This window comes from Colius striatus, chromosome Z (assembly GCF_028858725.1).
Source record: "Colius striatus isolate bColStr4 chromosome Z, bColStr4.1.hap1, whole genome shotgun sequence".
Lineage (NCBI taxonomy): Eukaryota > Metazoa > Chordata > Aves > Coliiformes > Coliidae > Colius > Colius striatus.
In genome coordinates, this window is record NC_084790.1 from 5,527,701 (window position 1) to 5,554,425 (window position 26,725).

The window sequence follows — 26,725 nt, forward strand, 5'->3', positions numbered from 1 at the left end:
AGTATTAATTCTGTTGAATTTTCCCCTTAAAATGTAATGTTGAAAATTCAGTAGGATTTGCCTTAGTCTGTAGGATATTTGGTAAAAAGAAAAGCAAGAAAGAAAGAGGGAGAGAGAAAGGGAGGGAGGAAGGGAGGGACAGAGGAAGGGAGGGAGGGAGGGAGGGAGGGAGAAAGGGAGGGAGAAAGGGAGGGAGAAAGGGAGGGAAGGATGGATGGACAGGAAGGGACCTCAGGATTGATTTAGTCCTACTTTCCAGAAACATTCAAATCAAACCCAAAGTTGGCATAATTTGACTTTGCTTTTCTTGAAGACAGCATTTTAGCAACACAAGCCAACCCCTTAATTTACAACTGTAAAGCTGATGCAAAATATTCCACTTTGTCAATTGAGCAAAAAGTAGTTAACACATCTGAATTGGTGTTGCATAAACTCTGTAGAAGATGTGCACAGCAATGCAAATTTAAGCAGAGGGGAGAAGCCATAGCAAATCTCAACCTTGAATTTCCTGCCTTTTGTAACACTCATTTTCCTCTTCTGGCTTAAATAAATCCTTTGTAAGACATCACACTTTTAGACCAGTATAGTTGTTCCCAGACAAGAAGGGGAATCTGTTGACATAACATCCCATTTTGACAGACTGTTAAGCGGGTTAGATAGTTTAATCTTCCACTGAAAGAAAGTTTGTAAGTCTTGTAAGGTAAAAAATGCAAGGTGCATCATTGCTATGAACTAAATCATAGGGAAAAAAAAACTGTCTCAGATGTTAGGATTCTGAATAGCAGCCTAATACTGTAAATTTATTGAGAAGAAAAATCATTTTGTAAAACTGGAATACAATTGATTTACCAAGGATTTTTTAGCATTTAAAAAAAAAATCATTTAATAACAGGCCTGACCATAAAATAGTGGCACAACAGAAATGTAGGTTGCAGACGTGACGTGGAATGCATTGAACCTCCGGGGCAGACCAGCCACAGTAAATACAACAGTCATAATCATGAAATTCACTTTCATATCTGCCTTTTTCTTCTAGAAAGTAAGAGGGTGTATATAAATATTATAGAGAAAACATTTTAAAAAACATTGGCTTATTTTTCGCAAATGCTGGAAAGGGTTTCAGCGCAGTCAAAAATTAGTATGTTTGTTGGGCCAAAATTGCCCTTTCTGGTTCCCAAAGCTTCCTGTGTTTGTTATTAAAAAAACACAACATTAATGTTTAGGTGATAGAAAATGGTGAAATACCTCAAACAAAGGAAACAACTCTTGACAGAGGACATGCTTTTCCAAAATACAGTGCTTAACAGCATTAACCTTGACGAAGTAATGCCAGGAAGAATTTCCACCATTTTTGCTATCTCGAAAGAAAAAAGGGTTAATCCCATCGGCCACAAAACCCCAGTTCATTACCAAGCAGAACAGTGAGTTTGACCTCTGCCTATGAGGATCTCTGGATGTATAGCTTGGTGGGATCCAATTAAAAAAAGCAGCACAGAAGACTAGGAATTTTAAGGAAAAGAGGACTTACAGTACATTTGCCTTGGGCCTCTGTCTTCACTGAAGGTGGCAACAAGTTCCTAGACTGCATAATGCTGCTATATTTAGTTTTAGTTGAAGAGAAATACAAACCTGAAAAAATAACTGCTACTCACTGGTTAAAACATACATTTGGCATTCCAGCCCACCATCCCTGCACTAAACTTGACATTTCCCCCTCATTGCCTCCTCCCAGGATCATGAAACGACGACATGCCTACAATCTGAAGTTTCCTATCCTACAATTGTAAAACTCAGATTTGCCAAAAGTATGACTACAACCTCTAGAAAGCATCCCATCATTTTATGCACATTACGTTTATGGGATAGAGCTTCACATGGTACGTACAGTGCTATCAGCATCTTCTTCACAATGCAACTGAAACATCATCGTCTCGTTCAAACTCCTCTGCTCACTCTTAAAATCAACCAGTCAGGAACACATTTATGATCTCACTCAATTCCCTTCTCCTAACAACTCCAGGAATTCCAAAAAGCAATATGATGAGCAGCATTTGATATGATCCCCAATTTAAAATCATACCATGAAAAGCCACTAAATTCAGCTCTCCTACACAGAGAAAAGATGCTTGGCTGACTTGAGATACTTCTTTTCCACTCTGCTGTCTCCATTTCCCTTCCGCTTGTGACTCTCTTTTCCCAACCTAGTGGGTCCCTATGTTTGAGGGGCTCCTTTTCCAATCCATCTCATACCTCACTCCAACTGAACTAATGAAAACCTGTGGAGCAGGAATACGGTATCCCAAGGTCCTTGTCCAAAAAGCTTAAGGGAAACTGTGAAAAGGGAAAAGTAAGGTTAAAAAAAAGGAGGGAAAAACCCCCGCCCTACCACAATAAATTACGTAAAGTTCTGAAATCAACACCACTTTTGAGGCAACCTTTCCAGACACCTTTTGGGTTCCCATCTTCTCTGAAGCACCTTTAAAGTTGTATGGTTGTAAGAATAACTTTTAACTATAGAAGCTATACGCATCTTTTAAGAATCACATTTTGATGATTATAAAAATTTATCTATTATACAACATAGGTCCAGCTACACTGAAAAAATTACACCGCTTATTGAAATACATTTCATTTTAGAAACAGACTACTAAATAGGTCTATACAAAAAACTCTAAAATAATTTCTGTAGTAAAATAAAGAGTGTGTTAGGAGAGCTACACAAACAATAAGTTTTTTTGTCTTTCCTTGTAATGCTCGAATATACTGTGATACGTGGCTGGCTCACTGCATAGCCAGCACCAGAAGCTGAAAAGAATCCATTACGATACACAGTGATACAATTAATGCTCTGTATTAATCTCACAGCCTTTCCGATTAGTACAAAGAAAACCAGGTCTATCTCCTCTTTGAGGAGAAGTCCAGGATATAAAAGCAAGCATACCTCATGGGCTGATACGAAATTATAAAATTCCACAAGTCTCAGTCTCTGAAATTTATAAAAGTCACCAGTAAAACTCAAGCAGATGGGTTTAAGTCCTGTTGGTTCCCAGGTTCAAACGAGCGCTGCTGATCCAAAACAGGATTTCCTTGTTTGTTAACTAATTCGAGGGAGAAAATTGGGACCATTTGTTGGGGCTAAGAGAAAGACAAAGATCCCCACTGAGTAACCCCTCCGTACTTCCATGAGGGCATGTTTCCGTGCACATAACATGGGAAAAGAGCTGGCAGGAAGCAAAGATGTTAGTGGTGCTGCGCTGAACTGTTTTTTTCTGCCAGGTGTCGCAGAAAGTTGTCCTCACTCTGGCCTCTGTGATTTAAAGGCTCACTCTTAAAAAGAGCTGGAGGAGGGGGCAAATGAGGAACCGGGGGAACTGGGAGATGATGTGGATGGTGAGGATGAGGATGTAAATGAAGGTGTGAATATGGGTGGGGAATGGGGCGTGGAGGCAGCGTGCTCACTGGGTTCAGGTTGATAGGTGGGGCTGGGGTGGTGGGTGTGTTCACTACAGCAGGGACTGTGGTAGCAGGAGTCGTGGACAGTGGGATCTGGACAGCAGTTGACACATTGGCGGGGCTGGTGACACGGAAGCACTTCTCCTTGTGTGCCTTGAGCATGTTGGAGAATCGAAACCGCTGGCCACACACATCACACGGGTAGGGCTTCTCTCCTGTGTGAGTTCTGCGATGTCTCTTCATGTTTGGGCGGCTGGTGAAGCTCTTCCCACAGATTTCACAGATAAAGGGCTTCTCTCCTGCCACACATAAGACAGGGCAATCAGCTGGGCACAAAATACATGCTAATACTTACCTCAGCATACTTGTGAAAACAAACTGCATCCTTTAAAAGCTATTGTGACTGCTACCTGCAGCAAGCAGACACAGCCGTGCCACAGAAGTCCTCAGTCTTTATGATAACTCTCACCTTTGGATTTTGAGACAATCTTTTACAAGGGGTTCCTTCAGACCAAAATAATGTCTCTCATTTTCTCCTGCAGTGACTCCCAGGACTAGAGTTACATTTAGCAGTAAGTTAACTTTTCTTATCTGATTTTCTAGGTCAGATAATAGTTTTAATCCCAAATTCCAAGGAAAGGAATACAGCTGGGAGTATAGGGAAGGTTTTGTTCTGGAGGTACTTGTGCCTTTCTTTGTTAAGTTCTTACCAGTGTGTGTTTTCATGTGCTCATCAAAGTACTGTTTCATGTTGAAGTCTTTGCCACACCACTGGCACATGAACTGTTTGTGCCCAATGTGGATGCTCATGTGGGAACGCAGCTGGTACTTGTACTGAAACCTCTCATCACAGTTCTGCAACAGAAAAACAGCAAACCATGACATTCAGGCATCACACATCAAGATGGGACAACACCCAAATGCACTATGTGAAGGAATATAGGGTACCTGAACTAGTACACAAACAGACCCTCACACAAACACACTATTTAGTGAGAGTACAAGTTGGTCTGTACTAAAGTCTGCTGGCAGAGAAGCCTCGGCAAGAAGTGTGGAACAGTCACAACCTTTAGCTGGCACAGCACTTTGGCAAAAGCTTGGCAGAAACACCGTTATGCCAACTGAAGTGCTTCTGTTGGCTCAAGGTATCATTTGGAGCTTTTTGCATGCTTTTTTTGCACGCCTCCACTAGAGGACTCTGCTCACACAGCAAAACCCGCTGCAGCTCAACAGTAAGCCTGGCTTTCAGCAAGCCAGTCTGTTTTCCAGCTATTATTCATTAGTATGAGGTAATTTCTTTCCCTTTGACTCTTACCCCCAAGAGTACTCTGGCTGCATTACTGCCATTACTATGTGTCCAGCTGGAGCCATGCCCCACTTCATGGACCCATTAGACCTGGCCTGGAAACAGGAACAGCTCTGCACCCCCACTGCCTCCATCATGTGATACCCACAAGCATCCCCATCAGATGATTGAGACATATGTCTGCCCCAAGACATACGTATGCCCAAGTAAGCCTGTCCCATACTTTCTCCTTCCTGAGGGCAGGCATAAAACTAGCCACAAATACACATGAATGCACCCATGAGATATTCTCCCCCATCCCAACACATACACTGGGGTTTCAGAAACGCAAATACAGAGCACTGTCTTAGATCTCAAGGAGGCATTCTACTCAGTTTGCAGTGAGGACAATAGTTTTTCCCACAAGTGAAAATCAAGCAGTAACTACTTTCCAGTTTTGCAACTTGTAACTGTTTCAAGTAACTGGGCAGGACAGGGAGGATTGACATAATTTACATTAGGTGACAAACACCAGGGAAAACTAGGATTCAAATCCCACTCTAGTGTGTACTCATTGAGGAAAAACAGGACAGCCAGCAGTAAAAACAAACCAAATACATTTTGGTTTGAACTGCTGCTAGATGCACTCCTACTGTGCTCTCTACATGAGAAACTGCACTTCATTGACACATCAGTCAACTCAAGTTTCCACCTACCAACAGTGTTACTGATTTTGTACCTTATACTACTGTATCTAGAGATATTGACAGTTGTTGCCTCACCTCACATCTGAAAGGTTTTTCTCCAGAATGCTGTAGGGAATGTACTTTGAGAGACATACTTCGTTTGAATGATTTTCCACAGGTTTCACATGTAAATGGCATGTCCTTTGTGTGTGCTGCAACACAACAGTACATTAGAGAGGGTCATTTGAACGCAAACAGCTCTTTAACCAATTTTTCTCTCCAACTCTGAGCAGGAAAATTATTACTACTGAGCACATATACACATATTTTGCTTGCTGCCCAGTACTACAGACCTGAAGTTTTTTGCTAAGGATAAAGCACACACAACTCAATTTGCCTAATTATTCTCCCCAAAACACCCACTATCAGTTAAGAACCACAAAGACACGTTATGAGCGGAACCAACAGAAGTGCTGATCAATAACTCACCAACCATATGTTTTCGCACATGGGCCATGGTGTAGAACTTTTTTTCACAAATCTCACAAGAGAATTTCTTTTCTGCATATCCATGGATAATCTTGATATGTTCATGGAGGGACCAGAGCTTCTTGAATGATTTATTACAGGAAACGCACTGTATGAATGGGATAAAGGAAGTTTAAATTAGAAGGATTCAGTGATTTAAGCCTCTTCCTCTTTTACGACAAAAAGAAGCCCAAAACAGGTCTAAATGCTGTATGCTGTCTCAGACTGTACTTCATCTTACATGTACTGCTTCATACTTGAAACAATTACACTAAGGAAAGCCAGATGAAGCAGGATCAGAGAGGATGTTAACATCCTGCATTTCGGTGTCACAGAAAGACCACCACAGCCACTGTACTAACTTATTTCCAAAACACAACAGCATTTATGGCTGGATGCAGCCCTCAAGGAGCCAATACAGAGAAGGTAACTTCGCAAGCACTGCTGCTGCTGGTGTAGGAAGAAGCCAACAGAGGTGGAGGAGGTCAGCACCAACAAGTTGCCTTAAAGTCATCTCTACATCCAGCCCTGGCTTTCACCACAGTGCTGTGATGCCTCACACTCCAGGTCTAACAGCCTGTGAACTAGTCAATCTCTCATCCTTTTAGCTCTATACAGAGGACAGCTTCCATCTTGCAGCTCTTGACCACGCAGAGTTGGTACACAGCTCATACAGCAAAGCGAGTTGTCACCTCTGCCTTTCATGCTCTGACTCTTCATTTATACAGCTACTGTGAAGTGTCCAGAAAGTCAGTGATTAGCAGGATCCACAGGCTTTCATGCATCCTTTTTCCCCCCCAAATAGTTAGTTCTTGCTAAAATCTGATTTTAAAAATCCTTGTACAGTTTTGAAAATTCCAGAATCACCTTAGTTGCAAAACTTGATAGCAGACACATATGTGAGGATACCAAGTGATTTTCACCTTTGAAGTGGAGAGGAAGGAATTATGGCTTGTTATTTCTTGTTAGCTGTTGAAGTGTTTGGGGATTTTTGGTACATCTCCATTTTTCTGCCAATCAGTTACCCATTTTCCCTCAAAGTTAAGAAGGGCTGTAGGCTGTTCGTTGCAGAAAGTGCAAATACTATGCCTTCTGCCAACTTGAGTTGTTCCTTCTCTGCACAGACAGTTACGCTGCTCCCACAGTGCTTCAGTCTCTGCAGGATTGGAAACTCTGGTACAGTGCCCACCATGCTGACTCCAAGAACCTTTGCACTCAAGTAGGTACTTCTGGAACATGTGAGGAACAAACTGTAGCCCTTGAGGGGAAAAACCCCAACCGTAGAGAGTAAAGCAATGCTAAGAAATGATAAAAATTCCTTGATTTAAGGTAAGTACCCTGAAGTGCTCAGTCCTCCATTTAATTGACTTTATCAGCAGCAAGTAACTTAGAACACTAACAGAGAGCTACTACGCAGAGTGTGTAAGGTGACAACAGAAATTCTGTGAAGGTGTTTGTTTTGAAGGTGTTTGTTTTGAAAGGAACACAGAAGTTATCTAGGAAAAGATATATCCCATCACTTAGGTGAAAAACAGAGGACCCAGCCATGTTTATCAATTCAACTATCACTTACATAATCAAACCAGTTTTTTTTCCTAGACAAAACTCCATATCCCCGTTGACATATTAAACCCTACAATAATGTACACCTTTTGTATCACCTTACTTCTTTTGCCAAGTGTAATAAAAACAAATTAGCAGACAGCTGTGAAACATTCCAAATGTCAGGACAAAAATAATGGTTGGTTATAGGTGAATACGGAGAACTTGAAGAAGACTAGCAGTTTCTGGCACTAGAAATAGTTGGGAGAGTTTCTGCACCTGATTCTTCTGGTACTGGATAAAAAACACAACTTCTACCTTTTATTCTCTTCTTATTGCTTTGGGACATAGGAATGCAGTCCCTCAGAAGCAGGTGTGTGCACAGCTTATAGGATCCTTCTCTATTCTATACCACATGTTCAAACTATTTGTGAATTCCTATTTTAAAGTCAAAAGACTTTATGTTGTGAATAAGCCACCGGGATGACAGGGTGTTCCTTAAATTTACATTTAAATGTTCCCTGGTACACTAAACTTTTGAAGCATTTATTTTAAAAACTGCAGGGAAAAACTGAAATGTTTATGTATTTTACTAACTATGCTCTAGACTCATTATATTAAATTCCTTCCTTCAGTCTTCCTCCTATGAGCTGAAAGACAAGGAAAAACAGTATAGTGTTATATAGAGCTGCATTTGAGTCCTATAGCAAAGAGAAATTGCAATAAATAGTTGAGCTGTCTCCCACACAGTGGGAACTGAATACCAATTCAGTTTAGCATTTAAGCAAACAAACAAAAAACATCTTAAATTTTTCTGGTAAAACTCACTGAACAGACAAAAAACTTGTTGCCCTACAAACTCTCAGTATTTCAGCTGCACAAAAATGGAACTCAAGCTGCTTCATGCTGGCAGTGGGATTGTTTCAGAAGTAGGTGGCAACATTGCCTAGTTTAACAAGGCAAAACGCAGCACGTTTGAATTGCCAGAAAAAACAACAGTGTCCCCAGTTACATGAGAACATAGATGCCTATGAGCAAAGTACAAACCACAGATGAATCAGAAACTCTGAAACTCTTTCCACAACCTAAACTTTAAAATGGTTCTATTCCAACACAAGCTTCCATTGTTGTGTAAAATTAAAAGCTGCAAATCTTCTGGTGAGAAAGGCCAGAGACCTTTATATTATGAGTGAGATTTGCTGAGTTTTTTACAGTGGGAAAAGGACAGGCTCATGAACAGATTTGGTCACTGAATTCACACACTTCCATATGCATACATGAACACCACTGTAAATTATCTGTATATAATTATCTCATTAGCATTTTAAATGTTACCTTTTAACAGAAGTTCAAATCTTGACTTCACTAGCTTCTTTCTTTTCTCACCTGCTTGCCTCTCTGGTACTTTGCAAATTTCTAATTCCAGTACCAGTGAAGTGCCATAATTCTATTCTCCCTTGAAACCATACCTGGACATATTGTGACTGAGTTTCAGGACACTTTGAACTTTAAAGCTAGTGAAAGTCGTTGGTGTTCAGCACCTGAAGAAAGGTTTTCCTGCAAATGCACTTGTTTTCATGCCAGCTACTCTTGAGTCTGACATTTGTTAAAATAGCTTTGCGTTTTTTCCAACTTGCAGTTAAATACTTGAGTAGCTCTGCTAAAGCAGGTGTCAGCTGTACACTCTGTTCCCTGCAATCTACTTCTTTTGGAAGACATCAAAGTGTTGATATGTAGAGACAAGGTCTCAGTCAGAACCTGGGCTGTGCAAAAGATTTCCCCCTCTGAAGTGTCCGCTAGCTGTATCCAGGGCACAACAGAAGGTATGGAAATCTGGCAAGCAGGTGAGTAAACCTACCTGGATATTTTTTTCACAGTCTGTTTGCTGGTGAAGGGACAGCTCACTTTCTAGAACAAATTTCTTCCCACATTTGTCGCAGATCTGCATGCGCCTGTGAGTGACGTTCATGTGCTTCTCCAGGTACCAGCGTGTGTTAAACACCCTGGGGCACTTCTCACAGGTTAAAGTCTCCTTCTCTTCACACTTTGATTTCTGCACAGGTGCCTTGGGCTCCTTTGCAGCTTTCTTCTTACGCTTGGGGGGCTCCACACTCTTTCTACGACCCCTTGTAGTTCTGGGTGATGGGGAAGTTGTGGCTGCTGCAGCAGATGCAGCTCTCCTTGTTCTCCTTTGTGCAACACTAACTTTTTCCACTTTTTTCTCTTTTTTCTTCTGCCTCTCATTTTCCTCATAATCACTACTGTCTTCAGTGGCCTCTTCCCCACTGTCACCCTCTTCCTCACTGCTGGTCTTAAGAACAGCAGTCTCTTTGGACTGGGAGGGGACACCCTTCTCCCCTTTTGATACATTTAATGTTTGGTTGTTAAGGTTTACCTCTACTATAATCTGCTCCCTTTTGTAAGTCACTTCATCTTCCTCCTCTTCTTCCTCCTCAGAGTCGTCAGAGTTTTCTCTATCTTCTTTCACAGCCTGGACCTCTCCTACCGATCTGTTTTCCCTGAAATATGGTTGCTCTTCTCTTTCATGGGGATGTGGTTTACTCACTTTGCTGTCCACCAACACAGAGTAAGGACTTCCTGACTCTCTTTTGTATACTTTGGTGGACAGATCAAGTTCCTGGCTGGCACCATGATAAAACGTGGGTGGCACCTGACCACGTCGACTGTCCTCTTGTGCCATCCCTGCTACATGTGCGGCACAGTTTTCAACCAACTGTTGGCAAGAATTGGCTGTTTGACTCATTTGGGGAGCCCTGATTCATCAAGCACCTTTAATCCCAGAAAACCAAGTAAGCAGCTTTAGATCAGGATGGACGCTCAAAACCGATGCTTGTTCCATCTACACAGAATGAACAAAAATATGATTCTCTGCTGGTGTTTAGCACTGTTATGTAGGTCACAGAATTCTGGTATTATGGCAAGAGCCGAGCAGTAGTAGTTATTCTTCTGAAGAAAGTTGCCAACAAACCGTTGAACATTTTATCTATAAGAGATAACAGAGAAAACAAAGTCAGTTAAAAAAGAATAATCACTAAAACCTCCAGCAAATTGTTTTGCTTTGAGTACAAGCAGGGTACAAGCACAGAGCAGATTACCTGCTGGGGGTAGGCTGTACTATAGCACAGTCTCAAGCAAAACTGGCAGTCAGGTACAAATATGCACACCTTTGAGAGGACCAGAACTGGTACTAGACTCCTGAGATACAGAAATCAACAGAATGAATATTGCCTACTTGCCAAAGACCACTGCCTCAATGCAAGACCAAGATGCTGATTCTTGGGAGCACCAATGGCCCTAAGCTTCTGCTCTACTCCTGTATGCATCTCTGTCAAACAAGGTGCATACCTACACAGAAATAACTCTTCTCCTGTAACTCCCAAACAGAGCCCATCCTTATCCAGAAAGAGGACATGTAATATCAAAAAACATTCCATTAATGTAGATACGCATGAAGAATTTCAATGGAGACATTTTCAACCCGCAGCAATAAATCAGATTAGAGAACACCATGTCCCCTGCTTGTTTCCGCCTCAGAGGTCCCTCACAGTCTCACCAAACTCTTGACTTAAGGCATTCTTTTGTCTCATTCTCCCTTCCCCCAACTACTTATTCCTCAATGCAGTAGCCAAACAATATTACATTTGCCCATCTAAATTTCACTTGCAGTTATCCAAGTTGGAATTTGACCAGGATCCTGTTACTTCCTCTTGCAAAAAAAATGCCACGTGATTCCTACTCTCTCCTAGGCTCCCACGTCTATTTTCACCAGGACAACTACATTTTGGTAGCACAGTATTGACATCAAGCCAAGACTTTTGGCTGTGCAGATCAATTCAGAAATACACAGGAACTCCTGACCAAACAGCATAGTCAGAGCTAAACCTGTTACTAAACGGTGTAGAAGAGGAGCATTATGGGCAGAGCCTAAGAGACATCCCATGACTACAGGAGAGAAGGGCTCTAACAGAAAATAGATAGCTTGAGCAACTAAGCATGAAGAAAACTGGATCCCCGCTGCCAGAGTCTCAAAATTTCCTTGAGGCTATAAGCTTGGGCTAAATCCAGCAGACAGGTATAAAACACTTGGACTTTGCAGAATCATCTGGTCATTTTTATTAGTCTTATTCTTGAAGCAACAATAAAACCCAACCAACCTAAAACAATTTTACAGACATGGGTTTTGACGATAAATTTCTTTCCATATCATACTGAGTTAAATTAATCCCCACATAGCAAATCCATCCAAACATGTTTTGTTACAAATCATGTGTTACAGCTTCTATTTTACCCTTCCACCAGAAATTTCCCCTTTTGAAATGAATTCCGAAAGGAGATGAACCTCCCAATGGTCTTGGTAGTTTGAACAATAAAGACAAGTGAACTGTGCTCTACAACCTTTGCGATGCGACACACTGGGGCGGAAACGCCGGACCAGCTGTCTGACTCCCAGCTTTAAGTTACTGAAAACACTTTCTTGAATGGTTCTCCAGTATTTCCAAATGTGTTCCAAAGGCACTCTGAAGATGCCTGACAGAGTGACCTGCAGACAGACTCACAGCACCGCAACAGCAGGGTCTATTCCCGCTGCTGCGTACTCAGCAGGGTCTCTGGTCCCAGCTCCAGAGGTGAGGCAGGAAGGCAAGCGTCAAGATCCAGCTGAGCCAGGAAATAGGCAGAGATGGGCTGTTAACATTGGCTTGTGATCACAAACAATATTCAGATGAAAAAAGCTGGTAAATAACAAAATTAGCTGGTTGTGATTTCAAGCCAAAATTAACAACCCTATACCCCAAAAGGCCCTCAGGAACCAGTGAGGATGAGGAAACCCAGTTTAGCTTTTAACAAAATTTAATAAATTACTCAGAAGCTCAGAAAAATGTCTCTGTCACGTAGAAAATGATATGCAATTATTTCCTCAGCACATTAAGCATCTCTCACAAGTACCAGGAATAAATTGAAAGGCTATCAGGATACTGCTGAAAGCCAGAAAAGGAAAAAAAAACCCTTGTCATGAAAAGGAAGCTTTACCTCTATTCCCCATTTACTCAGTATCAAATGATTCTCTTTACCTATCCTGCTTTATTTCTTAAAGAGCATTCTGTACAATAAATCACTTTGTATGAACACAGTACCACTTCAAATAAAAACAACAAAGTGGCTTATTCTGAGTTATCAAAGCTATTTGGTCTTAAAACCACTTCACTCTGCAGAATCAGTAACCTACTTTCACTTTGAATACACTGCCTGCTACCCTCAAGGGACCCACAACTTTCGAACATCATTATTTAACAGTCAAACAGCTGCTAAAGTAAAGCCCTCTTGTATATTTTATATAATCTTTGCACTACTAAACTACAGACAGTTCTGAGAGATGGTAGTTTAAATACTGCCCAAAATATTTTAATTGAATGTTTTTCCTTTCAATTTCTATTCTCAAATGTAAGAAAGTAGCACTTGGGTGGTTTTATTTTTGCCTTAAAAAGGTGATTCCACTTTTTTTAAAGCTGATAAGCAGCTTGGGGTCATGGTGTGTTTTTCAGCACACTACTAAAGGCAGCAAATACAGGTTTGATTAAAAACAAAAAAAAAGATACAAAGTCTCAAAGCAATTTTTGAAGAAGCCTATCATAAAGCTAAGGAATAACTGTACTACCAGCACGGAATGAACTGTGAGGTACATGCAACACTTCACAATCAAAGATCATACAATGAATGTCGCAGATCTATGAATATTGAAGGCTCAAACACAGAAAAACGTACAAACAACTTGCAGACAAATGTGTAGGTGGAGGAAGCATGTGTATGTGGGAGCAACACTTCATACACTGCTTTCGCTGCTTCTAAAGAAAAACCACATTTCTTCACATTATCTGCACTAAAATTAGAACAATTTAGAGCAGAAAATGGTAGCACAATTACCTGCCTCAATTTTAGCTCAATAGATGCCTCGAAATCAGCATAGAGCAAGAACAACATACTCGGAGGTTTAGTGAAGGACTTTGAATGGCATGCCCTTAGTTTGCCTGCAGAGAGGGACCAGTTTGATAGTCTGGTGCTCTCCTAGTTTCAGCTAACCTGTGCCAAGGACTTTAAGATTTGACTTCTGGCAAGTATCCACCAGCAGCAGGCTCTGATGTAAAGAAAAACACTGCTTCTTCCAGCTTTTGTAGTGAGTGAAGCGGCTGCGCAGTCATTTCTGCGCAGCTCTGTGAACCCTGCGTGGCCCACAGCTGCTTGCCAGCGGCTGCACCAGGCTGCCAGCTCCACAGATGTACTCTAAACTGCTCCTTCTCACTGCCTGTACGCTTCTGGAGGCTCGCACAGAAGGACAGAAGAGGCACTTCGATGCACTCCACAACCAGCAATGACCCTGCCACTTTCTGGTCAATGTGACAGTGGCCTAATTTTAGTTCTTTAATTGCTGCCCATAGAAAAGTTATCAATACTAGTTCTGAAAATTGACAGGCCCTTGTCTGATTAACTTTGCTGTAGGTTGGCTAATCTAGAAGCATTGCAGGCACAAGGGTGATTTGTCTACAGACACAAAGACAGCAGTGTAGCAGTTTACTACTTAGTTAACATCTGGAAGTTCCTCCCACTCTTCCCAGGCAGCCATAAGGACCAGAACACTTCTTTAAAAAAATACCCATGTGTCAATTCACAAATGACTGGCATATGCCACGGAAGTCCTTACATACACCAAAAGGATAAGAGAAGGAAATAGTAAGAGCCTGGGGCTTTCCTGCAGCTCACCTAACTTGTTGCATGAACAGTGAATACTATGAAAAGAAAAAAGATTGCAATAGTCCATGTCCAACAGTAAAAATGCATTACTTTGTTAGCCATTATCTTATTTCTTTGTTGTAATACAGCGTTTCAAGGCAGGAACAGAACATTATCTCTTGTTTCTGTTTACTGGACGCTTGTACTAGATTTCACTTGCTAGAGTAAGAAGTGCTCTCAACCTCAATACAGCTCACAAGACACCAAGACAAAATTATTTCTTCAAAAATATACAGCACCTAACACATGGGGTAATCGGAGCCACAGCTACAGAACTGCACACAACACTGGTATTACAAATTATGTGTAAACTTCCTTTACAACAAAGGACCTGTAACTGTCACACAAAACAATCCCCCAAGTATCTTTTTCTTCCCCTCTTCAGTCTCAGAGTAGGCAGATGTCAGTTTAACAGCAGCTTTTACATCAAGAGGCGTGTCAAGGAGTTAACAAATTTTCCACTCTGCCATTTAACTGTACTGACCACTGTACACAAACCAAAGCTCAATGAGAAAGTTTGAGCATCTTGAAATTTGACATTTTCTCTCCATAAAACAAAACTTCTCTCAGACTACAGCTAGCAAACTGTGTTTTAACTAAAGATAATGCCGTTTTGCACATGCGTTAACAATCTGATAATTGTAAGGATCTCGGTTGTCTTTTGGTTGGAAGCTACAACCCAGTAGCTCCATTAAGTCCTGTGGCAACTAGATTTGCATGAAGCTTACAAGTGGTGAAACCACTATGTGCATAAATAAATAAATAACGTAAGATAATGCATCAATTTCAAACTAGTCAAGTAGTTGTTGAAGAAACTACATTTAGATAAAGGGTATGACAGTGGTTGCAGGCTGGGAGAATTAATTAAGATTATGCCAAACCTGGAACACGTTACAGTCTGACTACCACTCAAATTTCTAACCAAAACTGAAGGCCCGCCCAGCTTCCACGCTTCCTTTCTCCTCATGAGTTAGAAATTTCCACTACAGCTAAAACCTATGTGAATTCAGAATGCAACTGTAACTCAACCCTTTCAAAAGAGCAGTATAATTTTAAGTAAAACACTTTCATACTTACCAGTCATATTATTTGGATACAGAAGAAATATTAGAACTATGAAAAACTGACACACGTGTTTATTTTGAAAGGCTGGTAAGAAAATGCATCATTCTGGTAAGTACAAATGCAGAAGTAAATATGGGTGTGATTTTTCACTTTCATTAATCAGTTCCAAGTCATCTGTTTAATCAGCAGACAGGACAGAAATATGAGAAAATGTGGTAAAAAAATAACTTCAATTGCACAGATACAACTTAGCTTTAAGTATACTGCCCAGCACAAAGTTCTGCCGTGATTTTCCTAAAAATAACAAAACATTAATGTTTTCTCACTACAGCTCTGCTCTTAGATAACGTCAACTCTGAAAAGCATACTAGCGAGAAATAACTAGATACTACAATGTGAAAATACAAAATATTTGACTCAAAAGGTTCAGTTACCTCCATTCAATGCATCAGGAATATTTCAGAGCACATTCAAGAAAAACCCAAAACTTTTCAATGTACTTGCACAGTTTGAAGAACAGGTGCACGAAACAGAACAGTGAACAGCCACAGCAATTCCCAGTTAGTGGGAAAACACATCTGGTACAAGGTAATAAGAGTAATCAGGACTATAACACAAGAGGGAATTATTTATATCATCGCACAATTACTCCTTTCTTGTGCATCTCAGCTGCTTTATATGCAAAAAAACCCGAAAATATGTTCTTAAGTGGCAAGTTTTATCTCAAGACAGAGACACAGTCAGCACATCCTCACAGCGTTTGCATTTCTGTGGGTGAGTACTCAAGCCTGCCTTTGCCCATGTAAATGCAAAATACAAAGGACTGCGGCTAACAATCTGCCAGAAGTCAAGGGACAGCTTGTAACACCCACCTAAGAGATGGTATCTACAATGGATTCACCTTTAGTAAAGCTACAAAGGACAGGAGGGAAGCTTAATCCTTTCTACTGTATCAAAAGGACAATTCTGTGCAGCTGACAGACATAGGAAATACAGTATAACACGGCAAGAGGATGCTCAGTATTCACCACACAATTCCTAGACAGTTCTGTGAAAAATAGAAAAAAAACCTCCCTCATCACCTGTTTGAAACAGGTTTTCCCTGCAACACATATGAAAGACCAGCCATAAAACAGTGTATGGCACTGTGGTTTCTGTTTTGGTGAAATTAAAGCTCTGCCACACATTTGGGCAACTCTGCTCAAATGGATTAGTCTTGGTACAACTAAGCAAATTGACAAACACATCATAAAATCCAACAACGTTGGCAAGAACTGAGAGTACTGCAGTGGCTCTTGGCAAGGAAACAAAAGACTGGAGAGTGAATAAATACTGTCCAGTTCTCAAAGCAAAGGTCCAGGCAGAGGCATGGACAATGGGGTCGTGATGTAGGAAAGCCTGATGAGGCAACACAGCACCTCGATTGTCCCATCTCTCCCCCCACCTCTTTTTTTTTTTTTGTAACCATTCCTAAAATAATGTATGATGGGTATCTCACTAACTCAGCAGGCAACATATTTTCACTCTATGGAGCTGGCTATTTGCCTGTGAGTATTTAGGAGTCTAATGGAAAATGAAGCAGGCCGTATTTCCAATTCCAGAAAAAATGCCATGTATAATATCCTGCAGTTAAAACAAAAACAACGACAAAAAAAACCTTCAAGGTTTTTCTGTTTCTTAAGATTAATTATTTGGCTGTATCTAGAAATCTGGTTTCAGAGACAAAGGATTTCCAGAACCATGAATATGGAATTTTTTCAAGCATTATCTCCACAGAAAATAGTTTACAAGGCTGCCATTTCAGACTTGAGCAGCATTATAACAAGTCAGCTTTTGCAATAAGCTGAAGGGTTTCTATTGGCTGTGAACTAGTGTTAGATATGACAGCCATAAACCTCAATCTTTTTCTTTTCCTAGGCAAAACCATCTGGAAAGAAGTTCTGGTCCCCCTTAATTTATATTCAAATTAAAAATCTATGCCCTTACAATTATCTTAAATATGTAAAAATTTAACATCTGTGTGACTGAATTAGGAACTTCCTTGTACTCAAATTTATTGTTGTCTCTCATCTATATCTTTCAATGGAAGAAACCAAAAGCAAGATTAAAACAAGCCCAGGGAGTTACCACTCCACAGTAGTCATTCATGGGTCATGACTACCTTTCACATTTATCAAACAATTACAGAAAAGTAATAACTTGAAGACATATACATGAAGCAAAAAGCTTTATATGACTACATTAACAGAAAATCTGTCCCTTGAAATTTGTGTACACATCAAAACGAGTGCCAGAAGCTCAGAACTACCCACTGCTGTGATAGGAAGGACAGTTGTTTCACCCATTAGACTACTCTTTGTTCCTAATCACTTTTTATGGCTTAGTTTTCTTCTTCAGTGGCAAGATTCCTTTTTGCTTTAAAAACTCTTGCTTTCATCATTATCTGTTCACTTATCTTGAACACTAACAAAAACTGCACTAAGATTTAAAAGTCATTTATATTCATAGATGCCAGTGATGACACTCAACATCACTAACATCCTAAGATGGCAAATGATTGCACTAACAATATAGGCTACAGACAAAGCTGCATGAAAACAAAAGGGAAATCTGTCATCAAGATCTGTATTTCTGTTTCCCAAAGTTAGCATTTTTCCTCCCGGAGGAGGTGTGGAGAAAGAGGCTCTTGATGGTTATCTGTGTCTTTGAATATGTAGATGGTGGTAAGTTGAGAAGCTAAAAAAAAATGTAAACTGTCTGTCCACAAAGTAAAGCTGACAGGTGTAACTTCCACCTGGAGGAAATTGTGGAGGAAAGCTGTTTTTTCCTGGTTTAGGAGCACTGACCTGGCAGGAAATAGTAAACTTTTATCTCTCTCATACCAAGCCCTGAAGTACATCTTTGCAAAATGCAGTATGGAAGTACCAGTGAAGTTGTTTTGGTTTGTTTTCTTTTTACAGATCGGTTTGGTTCAAGAAAAGTCACAGACAGGTTCACTTTGAATTATAGCTTTTTGTTGACCAGCCTGTACTACACATAACAGCTCAGAATGTGCTCCTGTGTAATTTATCTTTTACACCATAGTAATGGAATATTTAAAATAATCTCATCTGAGCTGGGAGCATGACACTACACACTTTACAGAGTCCCTCAGGAACAGTTTAATGTCGATTTTTTAAAAAACATTGATTCATTTCCAGTCTACCAGTTTATCTTTAAAAAACCCACTAAATATCTTGGAACTTTTCTGTGAGTGTTATGCAGCAGAAAAAAAAGGTTTAAATAGCAAAATCTTCTTTAGCTTCATGAAGTGTGAATCTGATCTCTCCAAAATAAGTTTGTTCTGACATCATTGGAATGTGCTTACAGATAGGTTTAAAATCTTCTCAATTTTTCATTTATAGCTCTTTACACACTGGGTAATTTTGGCTTTGAAACCAGTAACAAGTTTGTAAAAACCTCCATAGCAACAAAAAAAATATCTTGTAGCAGCTGCACAACTATCCTCTACCCAGTTGCAAAGGCACTAGCCAGGAGCATGATTCACAGCTCTCCCACTGGTAAATGCTGCATTGATGGAAAATTAGTACATGGAGCTTTTCCCTTCTTTTCCTTACCTGGGCTGTTCTCAGCATCTCCTCCTTTCATACTGTCCACAAAAACACACCTGCAGTTGCCTGTAGAGTTTCAGGTTTACAACTTCTAGCAGTATTTTAACTACTGAATCATTAGATACTACTCAGATCAAGGCCGAGTGATTAATGTGGTTAATGCAAAGACATGTGTCTTTTTGCAAGCACAACTCACCAGCAGAAGTTTCAGTAATGTAGTGTTGACAAAGTCTAAATGTGCCAATACCATAACTATACTATTGTCGGTGTTTCCTCTTGCACAACTCCACAATGCTCCTGTAAACCCTGAATAACCATTCAGCATGGTTATCTTCCAGCACCAACTACTACCTACTTAATCTCCTGAAACAATATTACACACAGTTTGTTTTAGATGCATAAACTTTTTTGGGAAAATGTCTCTTTCATAATATTTACATAATTTACCAAAGCACACTTAACACAGAAGTGTATCAGCTTCTAAGAGATGCAAACAAAGTAGCAATATCTCAACAAACTCCCACTTGCGCATCTCCTACCTTTGCAAGCACTCTCCCTGAAATTAGGAGAGTTAGACACAGCAGTGCTGTTCAGCCAGTCTATGTGTGATCAAAATAGACACTGTACAATGGCAACAGTTCATTTCAGCCTTCAAATGTTTTACAGTTGCAATTCTCAAGTATAAATACTCTTACCACTGATAAAACAGTGGATTTCATTCCCAGTTTTTCCTCTAATTCATCATGCAGCTTTGGACATCTCTCTAGTTTGTATTTAAATGTCCTTCTGAGCAAAGTGAGGGCAATTATCAGTTAAGGCCAAACTTACTGGTTCATTTTAATCTGATCTAGGTCTGTGTGGCTGCCAGAGGAGGCAGTACACTCTTTTATTTATATGCCAACACCAGCAATCTCATGGTTGCAAAGTGGCATGCCTTGGGAAATCAGTTTGTCTGGGATAATTTTTCAGCTGGATCACTTCTCTGAACCAGCTCACCAAGCAACTTTATGAATACTACCATTGATTGCAAGACTTTGCTTCCTGATCAATTTATCCTACAGGCGAATTCTGGCTTTCATCTTCCATAAAATACCAAGGTAAGAGATTCACAAGCACAATAACAAATTGTGGGGAAAAAAATCTGAGGATGATGCTTAAGAATCAAGGTTTAAAAAAATTATGTCTTTTCAAGAACCTGTTACAAACAGGAATTTATTCCAAATGACTTCAGCCTTTGTGTGGCTCATGCTTTCATTTAAGTTCCCAATTATTATGAAAATAGTCTTAGATTTCTCTCTCCTTAGTGACATGTTACAATCTCATTCCACAGATTTATCTTTAAGAACAGTAGGATCAGTTATAGACTTCAAGTCAAACCCATCTTTTGGCAGAGGCCTGAACAAAGCATCACAGAGAACACCTCAGGACCTACCCAGTGGCACATGAATGCCAAATCTCAGCAATGAGATGCTGCATTTACAGCACCCAACAAGTTTCAGAATGAGAGGGAGAACACTTGGGAAAACAACAAAAAGAAAATCCAAAAACTTTCATTTTCCCTCTTAGCAAAAATGGAACAAGTTACTTAATTTCCTAAATAGGACAGCAAATAGCACTTCAGTAAGAATCTCAATAGGACTGGGATAATACATGCAAATGGAGGGTGAGAAAGGAAAATGAGTGTCCACTGACAGCAGTGATAATCAACTTCATCTTATTATTTGAACTTTAAGTGCTTGGAGTGTAGGATAATGAAAGCTGTTTGTGCACAGGAGAGGTTAAGTTATTTTATAGTACTAGAAGTAGGCTAAGTAATTATCAAAGAGATGTAGAAGGTGAGATCCTTCATCAAGAAATCTGCAGGTTAGAGGAAAAGCTATGAAAATCTAGAAGAAGGGAAACAGACTAGTTTAAGGAAAGAAGATTAAAGGACACCAAAAAACCCAGGATTATTGGAATGAATTTAGAAAGTTACAAGTAGAAGAAGGAAAGTTCGACGAAGTATGCGTTAAAACAAAACTGCCTGGCAAAAAGTTGCAATTATATTCAGGACATAATTTTCCTCAGACCTTTAAAATGCAGTCATCAGGGCATTTCACTCTGACTAATACATTTTGTCCTGCAGGTAGTGTGAAATGAATGATTCAAGACATGCACATTAAAATAACGCAAAGCAGAGATTCTCAGCAGCTGTTACTACTATTGGATGACATATGTGGTGAAGATTTATTAGGATACGTTTCTGTCCCTGCCAAAGACTTCTGAAGTCACATCTATACACCACAACTTGTATTTGCATAATGTCAATCCTACACTGGTATTACAGTGCATTAAACACCTATCATAAGTCCCTCATAAAGTGATACGCAGTTAAAACACAGGAAATCTAATAAGCACAGTCCACATCACTGAACAGGGAACTTGGAGAATTTACTGCAGAAAGCAAGCATACAAAATATACTGAGGGATCACAAGGCATCTGACCCCACCATTTACATGTGTAACACCTCAAATATACTAGCCTGAAAAAGAAAAAAGGGAAAGCTACTGTTATTAAGGAAAGAGCCCCTGTCACTGTACAGTGTATTTTGTTAGAAAGGACAGAACCAGAAAAACCTACATGAGCAGGAAGGAGAGCTTCTTCTTTAAAACATATGTAGCAAAAAATGTCTTCATCAATCAGGAAACATAAATAGTCCTGTTCAGCAAACATCCAAAAATATTACAGTGACACAGCTAGTTTACAGTATCTGCTGTGTGTCAGGATACTAGACACTAATAGCAATCAGGCTTTGTGTTAGAAATAATCTGCCTTCTACCATTCAAATTCACAGTTGTCATTGCATGTAATTTGTCTTCAGATAGCAATGCTAAGAAAAATTCCGTAATTCCCTTTTCATCACATAAGCACTAAAAAGGCTTAAATAAGCATGACCTGCAAGCAACTGTGGAGTTCAGAACAGATTTTTGCTGTTTTCCACAAGACTAGTCAGTCATAGGGAAAGCAAAGTTCTAGTAAGCTTTCTGCACCTGCAAGATTCAGCTACGCTCCAGCTCAAATATTTGCAACTTTCTGTGTACAACATTCCCATAAAAGAAGGCATGAGGATCCATGGATGCCTGTCTGTAAATTTTCAACTATAAAACTTTCTGCTTGCAAAAAAAGAAAAGCTCTATTACCTTATCCTACCAGGCCACCTGTCTTCGCAGTGGTACCACAAATATCTATCCAAAATTCCATCTGAAAAACTTTCTGTTCACTTGTATTTAGTACCTGGGAGAGAATCAAGCTGGCTTAACAGATTTTGCCTCAAATGTTAACATGGGTCCCAATTCCAGTGACCTGTCTTCAAGCCAGATCACTTGCCTTTCACATTATATTCTTAAAATCACTTTTCCACTAAAAGAATCAAGTTTCACAACTTTAAAATACACAAACAAGAGAGCAACACAGCATACTGTGCTGGTAGTTGCTTAGCATAGCTAAATGTTTCTCTTGAGTGAAAACTACTAATCTGAAACCTCCTCAGGGAAGGGTGTCTGAAAGTGTCAAGGAAACTAACGCAAGCTGCTTGTGTTAATGAGTTTAAGCTGCTGGCACCAGAGCTACTGCCAGTTTCACTCCCTATGCAATTGTTTTTCAGAAGGGAGGAGCAACCTAAAAATTCTCATTTTAAGATCACTTGGAAAATCAAGCACTTGGTGAAGGCAATTCAGATACTAGATGCTGGAAGTTTGTGTTATAACAAATATTTCAACTGAAGCAGGAAAGTCTGCCTCTTGTGCTTTTACTAGTTACCAGAGCTACATGGATTATATGTAAGAGTTATTAGCAAACTCCACCTACTTTCCAAAAGTGAAAACTAAGATCTTGCTAAGACCTAAGATGGTCTATAACTTTATTCACACTTACTTATAAGGGTATGCGTTTAAACTGCATTTTCAATTTCAAGGACAAATAATATTTTATTAAAATATTCATAAAGGCATAAAATTTGTCACTTCTACATAAAATATCCTTCTGTGTTAAGAGATCAGTTACTTAGGCTTTTGATACTATAAAGGAATCATTGCAAAGTTTTCACAACTTTGCCAAGTATTTACAACAGAAGCATTGGAAATCGGGCATTCATAGTCACAGAAAGGACAGGTTAAAATCTACACATTCTTATTAGAAAACACTGCCTGAAATAATCAAACCATGCCTCCTTAGCTTGAGGAAGCTCAGGACATTACAGGGTGATGTCAACCGTAGGCAGTATCTGCTCATTGACTGTATTAATATTTAAAGTGTCCTAACTTCATGATAATAAAATTACCTCCACACAAAATCCCACTTTCTTCTAACCATTGTGTGGGGAAAAACATCTAACAAATCATCAAACTTTGTTACCATAACACTCTGGAAAGACTAATAGCAAACACTTAGCAAAATGTAAACTAGTGTTTTGTTCTAAAAAAAAAAATTACTTTCCTTAAAATTGACTTAATCTTCCATTTAGAAGCCAAGATCTGGATCTTGTAGTGAGAAAGCTGTTTCACAGTATAAAAGAGATCAGCTTGTTCTGTGATATAGAAATTTAACCAAGAGAACAGTTGTGAAATATTTTAATACAACAATAATCCACAGAATCAGGTCATTAGAGAACGCACCAATCTCCTCATTTGGTTGGGACTTCCTTCCAGATATGCTTGCCTTTTTTGTGGGGTTAGAAATGTATTCTTTGATAAGGCATATTATAGCGTGCCACAGAGAAATAGGTCACTGATGACACGTAGTTTTGTAATCACTTTAAATATACCTGCGCCTATCTCAAATATGCTATTGGTACACTACTCTTCCATTAGGTACTGATACAGCACATGATATCAGGACTGGAAGATGGAATCTTGTTTATAGAAAATACCAATTTAATGCAGTTGTATGAATTCAAAGGATTCATCCCAAGTTGTTCTCTTGCAGGTACATCTCATGTTCTAGGTGATGTGACACCAGAAAAATAGGCTTGACCTACTAGCAACTCCTTGTACATATCAAGAATTTTGTATCTCTCAGTCTGACATTTCCACCTTCTACGATCCTGGCAAAGAGAGTATGAACAGAACATCCCTGTGTCTTGCACTTACAACAGAACCTGATGAACCACTGTTACAACTTACACCCTACATAGACCTAACCATTCATACTGAATACTGAAGAACTTACTCTCCAGAAAACATCATTTAGAGGCTTTCTGTGTCAGTATTAGTTGAGAAGAAGTAACAATATAATAAATTAAATACTTTAACATAAATTCACAAGTCTATAGTACAAAGGTCTCTTTTGATCACGTAAATATTTGAAAGCTTTGCTACAAGTATTACAAATGCTAAGCCACGGAGCTTCCTAAATCTCAATCACTGCAACCAAATATGAAGTAGTTACAAATACTACTCACCAAATACTAGATGAAATCATAAATAAAATCTTATGTTTCTGACATCCTATTAAATACAATTGCTTAGAGAAATAAAAAGCCCTCACAATTTTGCACTTTTCTTTCAAATACATATTCTTTGAAAAAAAAAAAAGCATTAAAAATTTCTGTCCCTCAACTACAAACTTACACTGTGAGGTTACTCTGTATGTCAACTTTATTATCAACACCCAAATTCAAGCCTTGCCTGCCTGGGACAGGGATGGGGCTCTTCATTCAGGACAATCATATTGCAAATGCTTGATAAATTGCTGTAAAGCAGAAAAAAAAATGAACTTTATGTGTAGGCAGAAAGAGAAAGGGAATTTAAATAGGTACTGATGAGAACACTAGACCCATGTAAATGATGAAAATTATCTGTTACCGTAAAGCACTAGATCCTTTTGAAAGGACATTTTGCAGCTCCACAGCCCTTTTAACCCCACCAGTGTCCACAGTCTTGCATCTATAAAATGTGTTTTATACACAACAGATGCTTTCAGAGAGAGAGAGAGCGCCCAACTTTCACAGCAAACAATCAAGCTGCAGTCAATCAGCACGGTGGCAAATCAAGGTGCACCAGACCATCCTTCACAAATCAATGCTTGCACATTACACCTCCTTTATTCAGCAGGAACACACATACCTCCACCATCATTCTCTTGATTCACCGCGCATACACCACTGTCAACAAAGCATGTGCCAGTTGCCATTCCCAGAACAATACAGCTCAGGTCATCCCCTGAAAAGATAAAAAATGCACATTCCTCACATCCTTTTTGTCTGCAGTACTTCCCTCGCTTTGACTTAAAAGGCTCCCACTGCACAAGATACCAAAACTCTGTTGTGATTAAAAGATACTTACATAGATACTTTTAAGACCAAAGAGACACACTATCTTGAAGCATCTCTTTTCTTCTAGCAATACCTGACCAAGACAGCCACAGGACCAAAAGTTTCACGGGAGGCAGTTAAAAATCAAAACAAGTCCCTAAACCCTAGGGTGCACATACCACCTCATCTGTCCTGGTAGCAAAGAGAAGGGGAAGAAGAGAGAAAACAACTGATTTTTTTCTCCTCACACACCTAGACCCATAACCCGCAGCTGTAAAAGGTAACATTTCATCTCCTCACCTACTCAACAACTCCAGTCCCAGGAGCGAGCGCATTAAAGAACCGCGTTCCCTCCTAACAATCGCGGACCGTGCACCGGTCGTGGCTGTACAATTAGCAAGTGACAAGAAGGAAGGAGAGGGCTGCCAGTGGCCCTCGCACCTCCATGCCACCACTCCGCTGGAGGGGGATGGAAAGCAAAGGCAGAAAATGAAGAGAGGTGAGGAAAGGCAGTCCAGCAGAGCCAAATGCAGCAAGATTTCCACCCCCCACACTTGCTTCGTATAACTCACCTTCCCTCCCACAGGCAGGTGGCACAGATCCCTCCCAGCGGGGTGCAGCAGCCGGGACTGATCCCCCGGCCCTCCGGCAGCATTCCTCCCTAGCCCGCCCCCCTCCTCCCGCGAGGCTCCCCTGGCTGCACCCGCTCCGGCCGGGGGAGTCCTCTCCTGGTCGCACCCTGCTCCCCCCGGGGAGCTCCAGGCCGGGCACGGCGCTCCCCCAACCGCAACCCCCCCTCCCGCCCAGCCCCGCTCCCTTCCAGGCCGGGAAGCGGCTCAACCCCGCTCCCTCCGTCACCCACCCCCGGGCTGGGCCTAGTGGTGTTCACCGGCTGCCGCCAGGCCCGAGGACAAGGGGGAAAGGGATCCCCAGCCAAGCGGGCGGCCCACACTCACCCAGGCCGATCCCCTCAGGGCCGCCCCCGCCGCCTTCCATGCCGGGCGGCGAGGGGAGGGGGGCACAGGCGAGGCGGCGGAGGGAGGTTGGAGGAGGCGAGGCGGGAGGGCGGAGGGCAGGGCGGCCGGGGCCCTCCCTCTCTCCCTCCGCTCGGCCCCCTCAACCGCCGCCGCGGCGCTCGAGTAGCCGCTGCCTCGGGCTCAGGCCCAGGCTGCGCCGCGAGCGGACGCGGCTCCCGCTCCCCTCGGCCGCCGCCGCAGCGCTACGTGGCCGCCGCAGCCAGTCTCGCGACTCCGCCGCGCGCACGCGCGCGCGTGTGTGTGTGTGGTGTGTGTGCCGCTGCGGGCGCGCGCCTGGAAGGTGGTTGCCGCACGCGCGGTGGGGGGGGGGGGGGGGGGGGGGGGGAGTGGGGGATGTGCACGAGCAGGGGAGCGCGCGCGGGACAGAGTCGGACCGAGGGGCGGGGGACGGGACACCCATAGGCGGGAGGGGAGGGCGGCCGGC

The 26,725-nt window shown here is 41.1% G+C and overlaps 1 protein-coding gene across 4 annotated transcripts; it reads right to left on the reverse strand.

Moving 5' to 3' along the window:
• Positions 1 to 428: 428 nt before the first annotated feature.
• Positions 429 to 26,500, reverse strand: ZNF652 (zinc finger protein 652). 4 transcript variants are annotated; one of them, XM_062018899.1, is made up of 7 exons: positions 26,221 to 26,500; positions 25,077 to 25,172; positions 9,353 to 10,498; positions 5,914 to 6,061; positions 5,521 to 5,636; positions 4,164 to 4,308; positions 429 to 3,752 (listed from the first exon to the last, which is right to left on the reverse strand). In XM_062018899.1, the coding sequence occupies exons 3-7, from the start codon at positions 10,256 to 10,258 to the stop codon at positions 3,241 to 3,243; spliced, it is 1,827 nt and encodes a 608-aa protein (XP_061874883.1). In that variant the 5' UTR covers positions 10,259 to 10,498; positions 25,077 to 25,172; positions 26,221 to 26,500; the 3' UTR covers positions 429 to 3,240. The 4 variants fall into 4 exon arrangements, with proteins under 4 accessions (XP_061874883.1, XP_061874887.1, XP_061874886.1 ...); XM_062018903.1 differs by lacking the exon at positions 26,221 to 26,500 and adding an exon at positions 25,565 to 25,605; XM_062018902.1 differs by lacking the exon at positions 26,221 to 26,500 and adding an exon at positions 25,296 to 25,395.
• Between the last annotated feature and the right edge of the window lie 225 nt (positions 26,501 to 26,725).